This window comes from Coregonus clupeaformis, chromosome 5 (genome assembly GCF_020615455.1).
Source record: "Coregonus clupeaformis isolate EN_2021a chromosome 5, ASM2061545v1, whole genome shotgun sequence".
Classification (NCBI taxonomy): domain Eukaryota; kingdom Metazoa; phylum Chordata; class Actinopteri; order Salmoniformes; family Salmonidae; genus Coregonus; species Coregonus clupeaformis.
In genome coordinates, this window is record NC_059196.1 from 35,515,585 (window position 1) to 35,532,922 (window position 17,338).

Here is a 17,338-nt window from a genome sequence, read left to right on the forward strand (position 1 = left end):
GATAGGTCTGTTAGGTTGGTATGGGGACAGGAGGACACTGACAGATCTGCTAGATTGGTATGGGGACAGGAGGACACTGACAGATCTGCTAGATTGGTATGGGGACAGAAGGACACCGACAGATCTGCTAGGTTGGTAGGGGGATACTGACAGGTCTGCTAGGTTGGTATGGGGACAGGAGGACACTGACAGATCTGCTAGGTCGGTAGGGGGACACTGACAGGTCTGCTAGGTTGGTATGGGGACAGGAGGACACTGACATGTCTGCTAGGTTGGTAGGGGGACAGGAGGACACTGACAGGTCTGCTAGGTTGGTAGGGGGATACTGATAGGTCTGTTAGGTTGGTATGGGGACAGGAGGACACTGACAGATCTGCTAGATTGGTATGGGGACAGGAGGACACTGACAGATCTGCTAGGTTGGTAGGGGGATACTGACAGGTCTGCTAGGTTGGTATGGGGACAGAAGGACACTGACAGATCTGCTAGGTTGGTATGGGGACAGGAGGACACTGACAGGTCTGCTAGATTGGTATGGGGACAGAAGGACACCGACAGATCTGCTAGGTTGGTAGGGGGATACTGACAGGTCTGCTAGGTTGGTATGGGGACAGGAGGACACTGACAGATCTGCTAGGTTGGTATGGGGACAGAAGGACACCGACAGATCTGCTAGGTTGGTATGGAGACAGGAGGACACTGACAGATCTGCTAGGTTGGTAGGGGGATAGGAGGACACTGACCACTTTGTTGCGGGACTTGGACATGGCCACCTCCATCTCCTCCATTCCGCTGCAGTCGCTGGGGGAGCCAAACGTGATGTCCATGGGCGCCTCTTCCTCTCGCGTCTTCAGGCCGTTGGCCACCGCTTGGATCGCCCGCATCCATTCCTCCCTGGAAGGGGAGAGGGGGTTAAATGTAGATCACTTCAAGCCCAAAAGACATGAAGTCTACATTGACTGTGAGTGTGTGTGGATACGGTGGGGATGAGGGTGATTAACTAGTGAGGTCAATTGAAGTCCCTAATGGGGTCAATTGCAGACCTCTAATCCTGAAAGTTGGTGAAGTAAAAATAATACAACTTGGAGAAAGAGGGCATTGCCCAGTTTACAGAGAAACAAATACCCATTCAACTCTTCCATGTTGTCCCTGCCTCTGGACCTTTCCGTTCTCACCTTTCCTCGTTACTCTCCACGTGGAAGGTGCGCTCTATGACTGTGGTCCATTGTAGGCAGCGGATGACAAACGTGTTGGACCTGGGCCGTTCTGTCTTCATCAGCTGGCACTCTGCAGACAGGGAGTAATAGAGAGGTTACAGTGTGCTACTGAAGACAACGGGTGAATCTCAATAGTCTTCCCTCAATTCCTCTCCTCCTGTCTTATTTCCACCTCCTCAAAACATCAGCATATGAAGTGAGGAGAGGATTCCAGGAGAGGAAACACTTCTTCCTGCTGACGGACACAAGGAATCAAACAAAAACTATTGAGAGAGCCAATCTGTGTGAACACCACCAGGCAACTCTCATCCAAGTACCACCAGGCTCTAGAAGTTGGCCCAGAAATGACAGAGACCAACCTGCCACAGAGAAGTTGTTGAGGGGTGGGAGGCTGTGGTCGGACGACATCTCTGGCTTCTCCTTGTAGCCGATGAAGGAGCCATCACTCTTCAGGATGAAGTACCGCGGCCTCCACGTCTTAATGTACTCTCCTGCAGGGGGGGGGTGAAGGAAGAAGAGCATGAGTGAGGGGAGGGGGGAAGAGAATGCAAGTGGGGAGCAAGAGAGATGGGGGAAGAGAGAGTTAGAGAGAGGGAGTTAGAGAGGGGTAAGAGATGGAGTTAGAGAGGGAGTTAGAGAGGGGGAAGAGAAGGAGTTAGAGGGGGGGAAGAGATGGAGTTTGAGAGAAGGAGTTGGGGGGGAGAGGGAGTTAGAGAGGGGAGAAGAGAGGGAGTTAGAGAGGGGGGAAGAGAGGGAGTTAGAGGGGGGAGAAGAGAGGGAGTTAGAGGGGAGAAGAGAGGGAGTTAGAGGGGGAAGAGAGGGAGTTAGAGGGGGGGAAGAGAGGGAGTTAGAGGGGGAGAAGAGAGGGAGTTAGAGGAGGGGGGGAGAAGAGAGGGAGTTAGAGGGGGGGAAGAGAGGGAGGTAGAGAGGGGGAAGAGAGGGAGTTAGAGAGGGAGTTAGAGGGGGAAGAGAGGGAGTTAGAGAGGGGGAAGAGAGGGAGTTAGAGAGGGAGTTAGAGGGGGGGAAGAGAGGGAGTTAGAGAGGGGGAAGAGAGGGAGTTAGAGAGGGAGTTAGAGGGGGGAAGAGAGGGAGTTAGAGAGGGGGAAGAGAGGGAGTTAGAGAGGGAGTTAGAGGGGGGAGAGAGGGAGTTAGAGGAGGGAGTTAGAGGGGGAGAGAGGGAGTTAGAGGGGGAGAGAGGGAGTTAGAGAGGGAGGAGAGAGGGAGTTAGAGAGGGAGTTAGAGGGGGAGAGAGGGAGTTAGAGAGGGAGGAGAGAGGGAGTTAGAGAGGGAGTTAGAGGGTGGGAGAGAGGGAGGAGAGAGGGAGTTAGAGAGGGGTTAGAGGCACATGAGCCATACATATTAGGGTTTATGTTGAACTAATTGTGAGTAAAGTGGACACAGAGAGTCCTAGAAACAGAGTAACAGACACAGTGAGACAGCGACTAGTGAAGCTCAGCTCACCCCTCTTATGGAGCCAGCCCTCTCTGACCACACTGATGTCGTTCATGCTGGGGTGTCAGGGTGGGGTCACAGGGGGAATAGGGGGAAAGGGGAGCTCTGACTGTTGGTGAAAGGCGTCAGATGTGTCTCTGACGAAAATGTGTCACAATACCTGGGGGACAGAAAGAGGATCCATTTTCATTGTTTATTATTAAAAATGAAATGAAAACTTTATACTGATGATGATCATGACAACATGTCACTGTGTAGGCGTATGACAATGGAAAATCATTGCTGCATGACGATTACATAAATGTCACTTTTCCAAGATGTGTGTAATCTACACTGGAAATTAGAGGCACTGTCAAATAGGAAAAACACTGTTGCATGGCAGAGGGCGTGGCAATGAGTGCGGTTGGTTGTCAGGGCGGCTACATTTTAGAGAACATTATAGAGGCCCCCCATCTTGGCACCGCAGAGAAATTGTAGCATTTTTAAGCCAATTTCCTGCAATTCTACATGAAGCTGAGAGAACATTTTGCCGTTTTAAAGCTAGTTTCCTGCAATGCTATGGATTTCACCATGGATAATGCTGTTTTCTTTTGCTCAAACATAAAATGAATACTGCTAAATTCGTTGTTTTTGGAATTTATTCTCCCTGCCTGTCTAGCTTTTATTTTGGTGATCGAGAACTAACAAAGATTATACTATTAAAAAATATATAGGTCCATTATCTTTACTACATACTTTATATCTGGTTGTAGTTGTTTAAGTTTACACTTAAGTGTTTTTCCATCCCGTAAAGTAATAATGCATGTTTCGTTTTTTAGACTTGGTGATCACCTCACCTGTACAATGGTCAAGTAAGGGTGGGTACATACGCTCTTAATGCAATTCTGACACTTTAAAATACTGGGCAATTTCAAGGTAACAGAATTACGCGGAGACTTTGCACTTTAAAATGTATGCCAAACAAAAAACATTGACTTGAAAGTTTAACAAACCATACAACTCTATGCACAATGACTACTTTGAACAATTTACACAGTAAATCAAAAAAATCTAACACATTTACTGGAAAAACTGTGCAGATGCAAAGATTGGTAACAGAATTACGGTAAAATCTCTGTTTTATATTGTTATCAAACGTTGTATCTGCCAGTTCTTCCTGTACAGTGCATTCAGAAAGGATTCAGACCCCTTGACTTTCTCCACATTTTGTATTCAAAAATTGATTAAATTGTTTTTCCCCCACACAAAGCAAAAACAGGTTTAGACATTTTTGCAAATGTATTAAAAATAAAAAACTGAGTCCGGGCTCTCAATTTACTCTCAAGGAAGATCAATGGAAAAAGGATGCACCTGAGCTAAATTTCGAGTCTCATAGCAAAGTGTCTGAATACTTAAGTATATAAGGTAGGTTTTACATTTTTCATAAATTTGCAAAAATGTCAAAAAACCTGTTTTCGCTTTGTCATTATGGGGTATTGTGTGTAGATTGATGAGGGAAAAATTAATTTAATCAAGGCCGTAACGTAACAAAATGTGGAAAAAGGGAAGGGGTCTGAATATTTTCAGAATGCACTATAAATGTGTTTTTGTAACATTTTCTGTGGAAATTGTTAAAAGTAGTCCTCGTGCATAGTTCTATTGTTTGTTAAATGTCAAAATCAATGGTTTTTGTTAGGTATACATTTGAAAGTGAAAAATCGAAGTCTCTACGTAATTCTGTTACCATGGAATTGCCCTACTTCCACTGGAGAACTGCTGAGGATTGTAAACAGAAATGCAGCCTCTTAAGGCTCTCAAAATAGTCAGAATTAATCTAAGATAGCTCAAGAAATCTGTAATTAATTGACGTATTTGCAGAGGAGATCTTAGTCGCACAATTTTACATCTAACTAGGATGTTTGGTGGAGTATTTCTCAAGTGAATTTTTTTTGCATGAAAACAAGTTGTCTATTGTTGAATGACAAACACTTAATTGAAGAATCCCTACGGTTTACCCATCACTGACGAAGGGGCGTAGACTTCTGCTTGCCTTGAGAAAAAATGTTGCGTGCACGAACATCCGAAAAACCCCGTGCCGAAAATCAAAACGAAGAAAAATGTCACAAAATGTTGTCATAATTACCATGCTCTAACTGTTCCAATCTGTTTTGGATGGGAAGCATGCGGACGCCTTTACAGGCATGCAGGTGTAAAGTGAGGAGAGCAAAAAATTGGATGATCAAGGATGACATGTTTTTCATAAAGTCTGTGTGTTGACTGACTCCTCTTTCTGATCCTGGCCGTGTGTATGTGAATCCCCATCACCAGACAGTGTTAGGTCTGTGTCTGTTCTGCAGCCAGCTCTGCCCAGTGGCCACCCGTCTCAGCCTGCCCTGGCACAGGTTGGCAGTACTCCCGGTTACCATGGGCACCGCACTGGACTACCAAATAATCCCCACCTTGTGATGCACTGCCCACCCGGCTGTTACACAACTAGGCTACACAACCCCTCCGCTGCTGCTTCTTATCTCATTTACCCAACACATACACACGTGAAGTCCTCTAGAGCAGGGGTTCCCAAACTTTTTCACTCTGAGCCTCCATTCTAGCATTGGGGAACATCCCGCGCAACTCTATACATTTTGCCATGTCTAATGTGTATTGATGTGATATGAGTGACTAAAAAATTACAACAATATCTATGGGCTAGAAAACATGACCAGAAGAACTGATGATGCACTACCCAATTTCAAAATTGCACCTTGTGCATTCTACTATTCCAACTTTAGAGAGTAAGTGGAGTTCCTGCAGACCCCCCAGTTTGGGAACACCTGCTCTAGAGGAACAAGACAAACAGAATTAGTGCTACCATCATGGTAGAACCATGACCTTAGTGGGTGAAACAAATCTAGACCTTTTGCAGCTAGCTTGAGCTGTCGCCTCTTTCGGTTTGTTTACCCATTACTCAGACTTCCAACTGACATTATTACAAAGGAAAATGGCATGATGCTAGTCGTAATGACAGATGGAGGTAGGCTACAGTACTGGTACTCTGGTGTTGCCAGGTAAAGAGATGAGATGGGTTCTCTGCAGGTTTGGCACTGGCAATTTGTTTTGATCCAAGAGACGGGCAACATGCCTGAACACTGCAGTGTCAAATCTCAGATTAGACCTATCAAGCACAATCCAAACTGCAGCACATCATGTCAACTGGTCTCTTGGCCAATACATTGACGAGTGAGTTTCAAAGAATCACAAGCAAAGTTGTTCCGCTTTTGAGGATGAGCTTTTCCCTACATCTACTAATAGCTCAGATGTCTGTGGGGATCCTAAACATTCTGCTTCCCAGCTCCATGATCATCGCAAGATGGCAGAAATAACATAACATTATACATTTTAGTAATTTAGCAGACACGCTGATCCAGAGCGACTTACAGGAGCAATTACGGTTAAGTGCCTTGCTGAAGGGCACATCGGCAGATTTTCCAGCTAGTCAGCTCGGGGATTCGAACCAGCCACCTTTGGTTACTGGCCCAAAGTTCTTAAAAGGAAAACTCCACCCAAAAACTATTAGTCCATTGTTGATATTGTCCCAAAATGTTTTGCATGTCAGCAATCAAGTTTTCAAGATGTATACGTTTCAAAATAGAGACTAATGAAACAAATACCGAGAGAGCGTTTTTGGGTGAAATGTTCCTTTAACCGCTAGGCTACCTGCCTCCCCACAGGGAAACCAGCATTATCAGTTCCTAGAAACACAATGGACAACACGTTCTGCTACAGGCTAGGCTACATAGATCTAACCATATTCTATTGGGAGATGGGAGATGATTAGTCAAATGTTCAATGTTTATTTGTTAACACAATAAAACTATAAACAGTGGGAGGGGCCTGAAATTACACAGAAGTGACTGATGTGTCTGTTTGAACTGTATTGTTTGCAGAGATCAAATCCAATGGATCCCTTCCACTTAGTCAATTCCAAATCTATTATTAAAATAATCAAGTGTAAATCTGTGGGCTATTTAATGGCTTCATTTTGATAATGGAATTAGGTACCAGTAAGCCACTTGAATTTATATAAATTCAAATACAGATAGACTTCAAACAGCACCAAATAACAGCATCAACTAGGTGGGTGGGTTGCTACTTTTAAATGAAAAACTAGGTTGTGGGTTACATAACTTCGCTAAATAATGTTACTGAATGAAACAAATTATGCTACTTCAAATGAAGCGGGCAAGCCTCAAATGCCCGGGCCTTTTCAGAGTAACGTTACGTCGAGCGGTGACCCTGAAATCGATATTAGCAGACTCAACTCATCGTAAATCGTGGAGTTTAGTTTAATCGGCTAGGTCGATATCTACACCTGCCCCTAGTCAAAATGTTGTTAACATAAAACGAGACAACTGCATGGAGGTGTGGGTGAATGAACAACAATGACAACTGGATAATGGTTAGATAACACACTCTTCGAACTGAGTTTGCCTCTGCCGGACCTGCTGTGAACAATGTGCTGGTTAGCGAGCCACCTGGCTATCTTACCTAGCTACCAATGACTGATGTTTACAAAATGAAGTTACAATTAGCCATCCTGTATGGCCTACTGAAATTAATAGCTAACTAGCGTAGCTAGCTAACGTTAACTAAGCAACGTTCGCAAGACACAACGTTAACATTAGCATTTAGCTAGTTACTTAGCAAACATGCTAAGATAAAGCCACATCTTTGATAAAGCCAAAGATGCCGGTAACCTTTGACAAAGTTAATTAGCTAGCTAGTTAGCCGACTACCTGACCAATTAATTCACATTAACGTTATCAACCAAACAAACTGATATTTACCAACAACACATGGCTTGATTAGTCAGGCTCTGTTGGTGGTCCAACGTGGTCTGAGAGACAAGGCAAGGTGCTCCTTTAGGATCTGGCTAAAAATACTTGAATAATTTATAGAACCCATTGCCCTTTATGGTTGTGAGGTCTGGGGTCCACTCACCAACCAAGAATTCACAAAATGGGACAAACACCAAATTGAGACTCTGCTTGCAGAATTCTGCAAAAACATCCATCCTCCATGTACAACGTAAAACACCAAATAAAGCATGCAGAGCAGAATTAGGCCGATACCCGCGAATGATCAAAATCCAGAAAAGAGACGTTAAATTCTACAACCACCTGAAAGGAAGCGATTCCCAAACCTTCGATAATGAAGCCATCACCTACAGAGAGATTAACCTAGAGAAGAGTCCCCTAAGAAAGCTGGTGCTGGGGCTCTGTTCACAAACACAAACAGACCTCACAGAGCCTCAGGACAGCAACGCAATTAGACCCAACCAAATCATGAGAAAACAAAAAGAGAATTACTTGACACATTGGAAAGAATCTACCAGAAAACAGTACAAACCGGAATGCTATTTGGCCCTAAACAGAGATTACAGTGGCAGAATACCTGACCACTGTGACTGACCCAAAATTAAGGAAAGCTTTGACTATGTACAGACTCAGTGAGCATAGCCTTGCTATTGAGAGAAGCCGCCATAGGCAGACCTGGCTCTCAAGAGAAGACAGGCTATGTGCACACTGCCCACAAAATGAGGTGGAAACTGATCTGCACTTCCTAACCTTCTTCCAAATGAATGACCATATTAGAGACATATTTCCCTGAGATTACACAGACATACAAATAATTCTAAAACAAATCCAAAGTTGATAAACTCCCATATCTATTGGGTGAAATACCAGTGTGCCATCACAGCAGCAATATTTGTGTCCTGTTGGCACAAGAAAAGGGCAACCAGTGAAGAACAAACACCATTGTAAATACCACCCATATTTATATTTATTTATTTTCCCTTTTGTACTTTTTGCACATCATTATAACACAGTAATATGACATTTAAAATGTCTTTATTCCTTTGAAACTTTTGTGAGTAATGTTTACTGTTCATTTTTATTGTTAATTTCACCTTTGTTTATTATCTATTTCACTTGCTTTGGCAATGTAAACATATGTTTCCCATGCCAGTAAAGCCCTTTGAATTGAATTGAATAGTAAGTTAACGGTTTACTGCCATAACAATCGCTAGTTTGTTCCGAACAGCTAGCTATCAATCATTCGAGTTCTGCGTCGACTGATGATGAGCTCCTTACCTTGACTTCTTTAGCTATCTTAGCCAAAGAGACCGTTCCCCCGAAATAATAGCAAACGGGATTACTCACGAAGTAGCAAATCCTCTGCAGATTCTCCAAGCTGGTGTATTGATCTCTGCCAGTGATCACACAGCCACCAAAAAATAACCAACGAATGCCCGCTGAGCTTGTTTTTCTTCCCACAACGGCGGCGTGTTGTTGCAGGTTAGCTAGCTAACTTAGCATAACGTTAGCTAGCAAGCCAGTAAAACGGATGGGTCGGGTAAACTCGCGAATTGTACGTTAGTTGTTACTAGTCAACTTTTAAAGAATTACAAATCGTTATTATTTGGATTTACAGTTCATATGTATTCATTTTCCCGGTATTATTGTTCTCCCTTTTACGTTACAACAATATTTGCTTTTACCTTCGGTCCCCTGTTATTGCTGTTGCTTCAGTTATATCAGCAGGCCTCGTCCAAACCAGACAGAACAGCAACCCTCCACACGCGCACAAACAGGATATGACGTTGCGAGGCCTCCCTACATGAAATCGATTTCTGACTGGGGAAAAATCTTTTGAACGGTCATCCAATATGGAATTCCATGTCGGAAACTCGGGCATCTTTCTTGAGCTCCGACTTTCCGACCAGAAGATCACTGACGTCATGATTTCACCTCGTTATTTTTCCGAGTTCCCAGTTGTTTTGAAAGCACCATTAGTTCATGAACGTGACCACTGCCACTCAAAGGACGCGTTTGAGTAGTAAGGCAAGCAACCCACTGCAGACGAAAGTCGAGGAGTGAAGTCGGGTAGGTGCTTTTAGCAACGGGGGTGTATTTACATTTACTAGCGTTGCTTTCAATTGTATTAGGTTTCACAAAAACAGTCAATGGGAAGCCAGAAGTTAAATATAATTCCATTTAAACTTACTGGGCAGGACAATTGGTCATTTTGGAAGGGGAAATTTGAGACAAAATATCTAAAGGACTGTATTATTAAACAGACGTGGAACGTAGACAAATGTCCCTTCTTCTTCTTTAAGGTTACTACATCCCAAAAGGTGTATTGCCGCCACCTACTGGGTGGGGTAAAAACTGAGATACTTTTTTGGTTACTACAGTCGTGGTCAAAGTTTTGAGAATGACACAAATACTAATTTTCACAAAGTCTGCTGCCTCAGTTTTGATGATGGCAATTTGCATATACTCCAGAATGTCATGAAGAGTGATCAGATGAATTGCAATTAATTGCAAAGTCCCTCTTTGCCATGAAAATGAACTTAATCCCCCAAAAACATTTCCACTGCATTTCAGCCCTGCCACAAAAGGACCAGCTGCCATCATGTCAGTGATTCTCTCGTTAACACAGGTGAGAGTGTTGACGAGGACAAGGCTGGAGATCACTGTCATGCAGATTGAGTTAGAATAACATACTGGAAGCTTTAAAAGGAGGGTGGTGCTTGAAATCATTGTTCTTCCTCTGTTAACCATGGTTACCTGCAAGGAAACACGTGCCGTCATCATTGCTTTGCACAAAAAGGGCTTCACAGGCAAGGATATTGCTGCTAGTAAGATTGCACCTAAATCAACCATTTTCCGGATCATCAAGAACTTCAAGGAGAGAGGTTCAATTGTTGTGAAGAAGGCGTCAGGGCGCCCAAGAAAGTCCAGCAAGCGCCAGGACCGTCTCCTAAAGTTGATTCAGCTGCAGGATCAGGGCACCACCAGTGCAGAGTTTGCTCAGGAATGGCTGCAGGCAGGTGTGAGTGCATCTGCATGCACAGTGAGGCAAATACTTTTGGAGGATGGCCTGGTGTCAAGAAGTGCAGCAAAGAAGCCACTTCTCTCCAGGAAAAACATCAGGGACAGACTGATATTCTGCAAAAGGTACAGGGATTGGACTGCTGAGGACTGGGGTAAAGTCATTTTCTCTGATGAATCTGCTTTCGATTGTTTGGGGCATCCGGAAAACACCTTGTCCGGAGAAGACAAGGTGAGCGCTACCATCAGTCCTGTGTCATGCCAACAGTAAAGCATCCTGAGACCATTCATGTGTGGGGTTGCTTCTCAGCCAAGGGAGTGGGCTCACTCACAATTTTGCCTAAGAACACAGCCATGAATAAAGAATGGTACCAACACATCCTCTGAGAGCAACTTCTCCCAACCATCCAAGAACAGTTTGGTGATGACCAATGCCTTTTCCAGCATGATGGAGCACCTTGCCATAAGGCAAAAGTGATAACTAAGTGGCTTGGGGAAGAAAACATCGACATTTTTGGTCCATGGCCAGGAAACTCCCCAGACCTTAATCCCGTTGAGAACTTGTGGTCGATCCTCAAGAGGCGGGTGGACAAACCCCACAAATTCTGACAAACTCCAAGCATTGATTATGCAAGAATGGGCTGCCATCAGTCAGGATGTGGCCCAGAAGTTAATTGACAGCATGCCAGGGCAGATTGCAGAGGTCTTGAAAAAGAAGGGTCAACACTGCAAATGTTGACTCTTTGCATAAACTTAATGTAATTGTCAATAAAAGCCTTTGACACATATGGAATGCTTGTAATTATACTTCAGTATACCATAGTAACATCTGACAAAAATATCTCATAACACTGAAGCAGCGAACTTTGTGAAGCCCAATACTTGTGTCATTCTCAAAACGTTTGACCACGACTGTACATGATTCCATATGTGTTATTTCATAGTTTTGATGTCTTCACTATTATTCTACAATGTAGAAAATAGTAAAAATAAAGAAAAACCCTTGAATGAGTAGGTGTGTCCAAACTTTTGACTGGTATTATTTTTTATATATATATATATATATATATATATATATATATATATATATATATATATAAATAAATAAATAAATAAATAAAAACACACTCATGTTGTAAAAAATAAATACATAAAAAAGTCAATGTACTCCTTCACTGTACTCAGATCCCTACACAGGCTGGTGTCAGAGGTGGAAGCATCTTCAGACAGTATTCCCTGCAACGTTTCAGCCGTGAAATTCTGTAGATCCAATAACCTTTTAGCCGCTTTCACAATGATTTCCAGTTTCTTCTATTTTTTTGTTAGTTTGTCCTATACAATTAATCACCTGCTCAATAAATGTACCAAAATCAACTTTCTTCACGATTAGTATTTCAAGATCTCTCAACTGACTGACATCCACAGACTGTTGGGCATCCACTGCCATACCTTCATTATCTCTGCTCGCTGCTTTGACCATTTTCACTGCCTCTGCATAGAAGTCCTTCTCGACAGCCCTGATCCATCCTACTTTGACCCTTCAATCACCCTAACAGGGCCCTCTGGGAACGTGATTCCCATCACAATTGCAACACCTTGCATCCTCAGACTCTTCAACAATTATATTCCATTTGCAAACACTTGACACGTGGCCAAACTTTTAACATTTATGACGTTGGAGTGGCTTTTGTACAGAAGCTCGCACCACATATCTCATATATCCTAGCTTTACATGGGTCGGGAGAAATTCTTAATCAAACATCAATAATACAGAAAGGCTTTCCTCCTTTCCATTCACAGTGCAGGTTAAGCGATGTGAATCAACTATTCCTGGCATGTTCATCTTAAACCATGAAGCCTCAATATCCATTGAGACGCCAGATATGACAACTTTTATCGGTGCCCTAGTCCGATAATCATAGCATTCCACTTCATGCATCAATAATTTGTACATGCACAGTGCTTTCTCCTTTTGTTCTTTTGACACACAATAAATGAACATCATACCACTCCTGGTCACTGACTGACTCCACTTCTCCCAATGCATCCTTCACCATCTTTGTGACCGCAAACGGGTTTCCCAAAAAAACATGCATGAAATGCACTCCAACAAGGAATGAGGCATTATCATACCGATGCTTATATTGATTTGCAACTTCAGCTCTTTTAGCTCCATTCTTAGATGTTACAGTATTCCACTCATTTCCTCCAGCTTCACTCGCGCCAACAGAATCAAGCAGTGCTTCTGCTTCCGCCATTGATCCCTCACATGTCTCCCTGAAGCAGCCATGAAAGTATGGGTCTTCTGATTTAGAGGGGTTGGGTTAAATGCGGAAGACACATTTCAGTTGAATGCATTCAGTTGTACAACTGACTAGGTATCCCCCTTTCCCTTCCCCTCTGCTTACCTCATGTCAAAATAAAAGTCCTGCACGTGTGCCTTATGTGGACAAAAAATGAATAACTTTTTGGGGACATTGCTAGTGTATGTAAATACACCCATGTTACTAAAAGCACCTAGGGGTGGTGCATCTGCGACAGCTGAAAGTAGGACACTAATGTAGTTTTCCAAAGGCAAGGCTCAGATCAACCTGGTAGTGTTGCCATTGTTCATAAAAGTTTATAATGTTGAAATAAACATGTCTCTAACCCCCATATCACACTCTCACAAACTGAAATCATATGTGTGTAGATTGCACAATCAATTAGTGAGAGAGAGCGTCAAATATCACATTAATTTGTATATCCACTGAATACATGAATCGCGGCAAAATTGGATCCGGTTTCAGTCATGTCTTTGGCCATGTGGGTCAAACAAAAACACCATAATGATTGGTTGACATTAGAGCCTCCCACAATGCAGGCGATGGCTGCAGGATGAAGTTGGAGAAGAGCAACTGCAGAAACTTGCAGTTGACTGTAGTAAAAATGTCATGACCTTTGATCACATGATTTTTGTAAAGTTCACGCAGTCGACATGTAGGTGCAAGTCAGACCATGTTTATCCCCATAATGCAACACACTGAAAGGCTGTGATCAGTGATGGTCATGGACTTGACAAGAGTGATCCACTAGAACGCCCATAATGACTGTATACACTGCCGTTGCACCTGAGAGGAGTTGCCATATAATTAGGATCTCTACTAGTGCTGCATTCTGTATTGACCGACATGTTCCTTCTTTGAGGAATGGGAACAGAGGAAGAAAATATAAAAATACAAATAAATGTTGCTTTAGAAATGTATTTAGCCTTTTGTTTCCTAAATACAAAATACAGATTCTGTGGTTACTCGGTGACCTATTATTATAGGTCACCGAGTGGCGCAGTGGTCTAAGGCACTGCATCGCAGTGCTAGCTGTGCCACTAGAGATCCTGGTTCGAATCCAGGCTCTGTCGTAGCCGGCCGCGACCGGGAGACCCATGGGGCGGCGCACAATTGGAGGGAATGGCCGGCAGGGATGTAGCTCAGTTGGTAGAGCATGGCGTTTGCAACGCCAGGGTTGTGGGTTCGATTCCCACGGGGGGCCAGTATGAAAAAAAATAACTGTAAGTCGCTCTGGATAAGAGCGTCTGCTAAATGACTAAAATGTAAATGTAAAATGTTATTCTTCTGATTTCCAATGTGCTTGAATCAGGAGAGAATAGAATGCATCCTCTGCTCAGTTTATTACAGAGAGGCTTTCATCCCCCAAGTGTGGAGGTTCTGTCCTGGTCAGTCCTACAACCAAAGAGAATGGGTGCATTCGAGCGGGTCAAATGTATGCAGTCAGTCTGGTGTGTGTGTGTTTCAGCAAGCGAGAACAAGTGTAAATGTGTCTAAATGAGCAAATTCATGAGTGAGTTTGTGGCTTTCTGTCTCATCCTCATTAAGACTGCCTGTATCCTTGATTTCTGAGGCATAATATATTCTAATGTAACACAGTGGAACACCCCTAAACCCCTGGAGAGAAGGAGACAATCAGAATTAAATGTCATCTTCTTTACTCTTTCAAATGTTTCTGTGAATCTTTAACAGGCTGCAGGCAGTTTGGGGGCTCTGGCTCTTCTGCTCATCTGCCTAACACTGTAGAGAATAACTGGTTTATACTGCCACCTAGTGGGAATGATGAATCATTGCATTTACAAGTTATTTATTACATATTCTCAAAGCGTAAAACTCCTTACTATCTTTGAATTACCATCCAAGATGCATGGCCACAGACAATAAAAGCTTTTCATCATTAAGTCTAGAGGGTACTTTCACTGTCCTCTCCTCAAACTCTCATCTTCCCCACAGTTGGACCCACCCAGCAGAGCCTTCTTAATGGACATTTTTGTTGTCATGTTTGGGTCGGTGAAATGAAAATATACAGCTAGGCCTAGAATAAAGGTGTCATTAAAACCTGAGGGAAAAACGTGCCCTGGAGGAACGGAAATGTATCTTGGATTGTACGGAGATTGTGACAGCAGGTTAAATGGCGTCCCTTGACAAGGCAAGAACAAGATGTACTGTTGAAGTCGGAAGTTTACATACACTTAGGTTGGAGTCATTAAAACTCGTTTTTCAACCACTCCACAAATTTCTTGTTAACAAACTATAGTTTTGGCAAGTCGGTTAGGACATCTACTTTGTGCATGACACAAGTAATTTTTCCAACAATTGTTTACAGACAGATTATTTCACTTATAATTCACTGTATCACAATTCCAGTGGGTCAGAAGTTTACATACACTAAGTTGACTGTGCCTTTAAACAGTTTGGAAAATTCATATACATAAGGTATTGTTAAGAGTGCATTAATATGGAGACTCCACATACTGTTCTTAGACTTCAATAAAGGATTTGATCTGAAGCGTACTTGAGGCATGAAGACTAGAAAGAGCATTCAACAGGGTGAGAGACAGAGATGAGTATAGGCACTTGAATGTGGGCCTTCACAGCTGGGGTCTATTCATTACGCCGATTCTGTTGCAAAACATTTCTTAAACGGAAGCAAACTGAACGGAACCTCACTAAATTTGTCCAATAGAAACTCAAATTTTACTGTTTGGACTAATGATTCAACTCCAGAACAGACGGAAGAGCGTTAACACAGGGAAGAGGAAATGGAATAGAAGGGAGGTGTCAAGTGTCAATGTGCAGCGGTAGGACGGAGTCAGGCGCAGGACACAGAACTGAGTAAACAACATACAGTGGGGAAAAAAAGTATTTAGTCAGCCACCAATTGTGCAAGTTCTCCCACTTAAAAAGATGAGAGAGGCCTGTAATTTTCATCATAGGTACACGTCAACTATGACAGACAAATTGAGAATTTTTTTTCCAGAAAATCACATTGTAGAATTTTTAATGAATTTATTTGCAAATTATGGTGGAAAATAAGTATTTGGTCACCTACAAACAAGCAAGATTTCTGGCTCTCACAGACCTGTAACTTCTTCTTTAAGAGGCTCCTCTGTCCTCCACTCGTTACCTGTATTAATGGCACAGGTTTGAACTTGTTATCAGTATAAAAGACACCTGTCCACAACCTCAAACAGTCACACTCCAAACTCCACTATGGCCAAGACCAAAGAGCTGTCAAAGGACACCAGAAACAAAATTGTAGACCTGCACCAGGCTGGGGAAGACTGAATCTGCAATAGGTAAGCAGCTTGGTTTGAAGAAATCAACTGTGGGAGCAATTATTAGGAAATGGAAGACATACAAGACCACTGATAATCTCCCTCGATCTGGGGCTCCACGCAAGATCTCACCCCGTGGGGTCAAAATGATCACAAGAACGGTGAGCAAAAATCCCAGAACCACACAGGGGGACCTAGTGAATGACCTGCAGAGAGCTGGGACCAAAGTAACAAAGCCTACCATCAGTAACACACTACGCCGCCAGGGACTCAAATCCTGCAGTGCGAGACGTGTCCCCCTGCTTAAGCCAGTACATGTCCAGGCCCGTCTGAAGTTTGCTAGAGTGCATTTGGATGATCCAGAAGAGGATTGGGAGAATGTCATATGGTCAGATGAAACCAAAATATAACTTTTGGTAAAAACTCAACTTGTCGTGTTTGGAGGACAAAGAATGCTGAGTTGCATCCAAAGAACACCATACCTACTGTGAAGCATGGGGGGTGGAAACATCACGCTTTGGGGCTGTTTTTCTGCAAAGGGACCAGGACGACTGATCCGTGTAAAGGAAAGAATGAATGGGGCCATGTATCGTGAGATTTTGAGTGAAAACCTCCTTCCATCAGCAAGGGCATTGAAGATGAAACGTGGCTGGGTCTTTCAGCATGACAATGATCCCAAACACACCGCCCGGGCAACGAAGGAGTGGCTTCGTAAGAAGCATTTCAAGGTCCTGGAGTGGCCTAGCCAGTCTCCAGATCTCAACCCCATAGAAAATCTTTGGAGGGAGTTGAAAGTCCGTGTTGCCCAGCGACAGCCCCAAAACATCACCGCTCTAGAGGAGATCTGCATGGAGGAATGGGCCAAAATACCAGCAACAGTGTGTGAAAACCTTGTGAAGACTTACAGAAAACGTTTGACCTGTGTCATTGCCAACAAAGGGTATATAACAAAGTATTGAGAAACTTTTGTAATTGACCAAATACTTATTTTCCACCATAATTTGCAAATAAATTCATAAAAAATCCTACAATGTGATTTTCATTTTGTCTGTCATAGTTGACGTGTACCTATGATGAAAATTACAGGCCTCTCTCATCTTTTTAAGTGGGAGAACTTGCACAATTGGTGGCTGACTAAATACTTTTTTCCCCCACTGTACAGTGAGGGAAAAAAGTATTTGATCCCCTGTTGA

The 17,338-nt window shown here is 43.1% G+C and overlaps 2 protein-coding genes across 3 annotated transcripts in view; one reads left to right on the forward strand and one right to left on the reverse strand.

The window, feature by feature from the left end:
* The window catches only part of akt2 (v-akt murine thymoma viral oncogene homolog 2), a 15,025-nt gene extending 5,733 nt beyond the window's left edge, over nucleotides 1–9,292 (reverse strand). The window contains exons 1-5 of one of the 2 annotated variants that reach the window (XM_041876904.1): nucleotides 9,208–9,292; nucleotides 2,679–2,829; nucleotides 1,577–1,708; nucleotides 1,176–1,287; nucleotides 744–894 (exon numbers count right to left, since the gene is read on the reverse strand). In XM_041876904.1, coding sequence (XP_041732838.1) covers nucleotides 744–894; nucleotides 1,176–1,287; nucleotides 1,577–1,708; nucleotides 2,679–2,724 — 441 coding nt within the window. In that variant the 5' untranslated portion in view covers nucleotides 2,725–2,829; nucleotides 9,208–9,292. The other variant, XM_041876905.1, reaches the window with a different exon arrangement.
* Nucleotides 9,293–9,506: 214 nt separating this feature from the next.
* LOC121566955 (integrin-linked protein kinase) overlaps nucleotides 9,507–17,338 on the forward strand; it is a 38,133-nt gene continuing 30,301 nt past the window's right edge. Inside the window, exon 1 of the mRNA XM_041876907.2 lies at nucleotides 9,507–9,592. The gene's annotated coding sequence lies outside the window, so the exon portion shown is untranslated. The remainder of the gene's footprint in view (nucleotides 9,593–17,338) is intronic.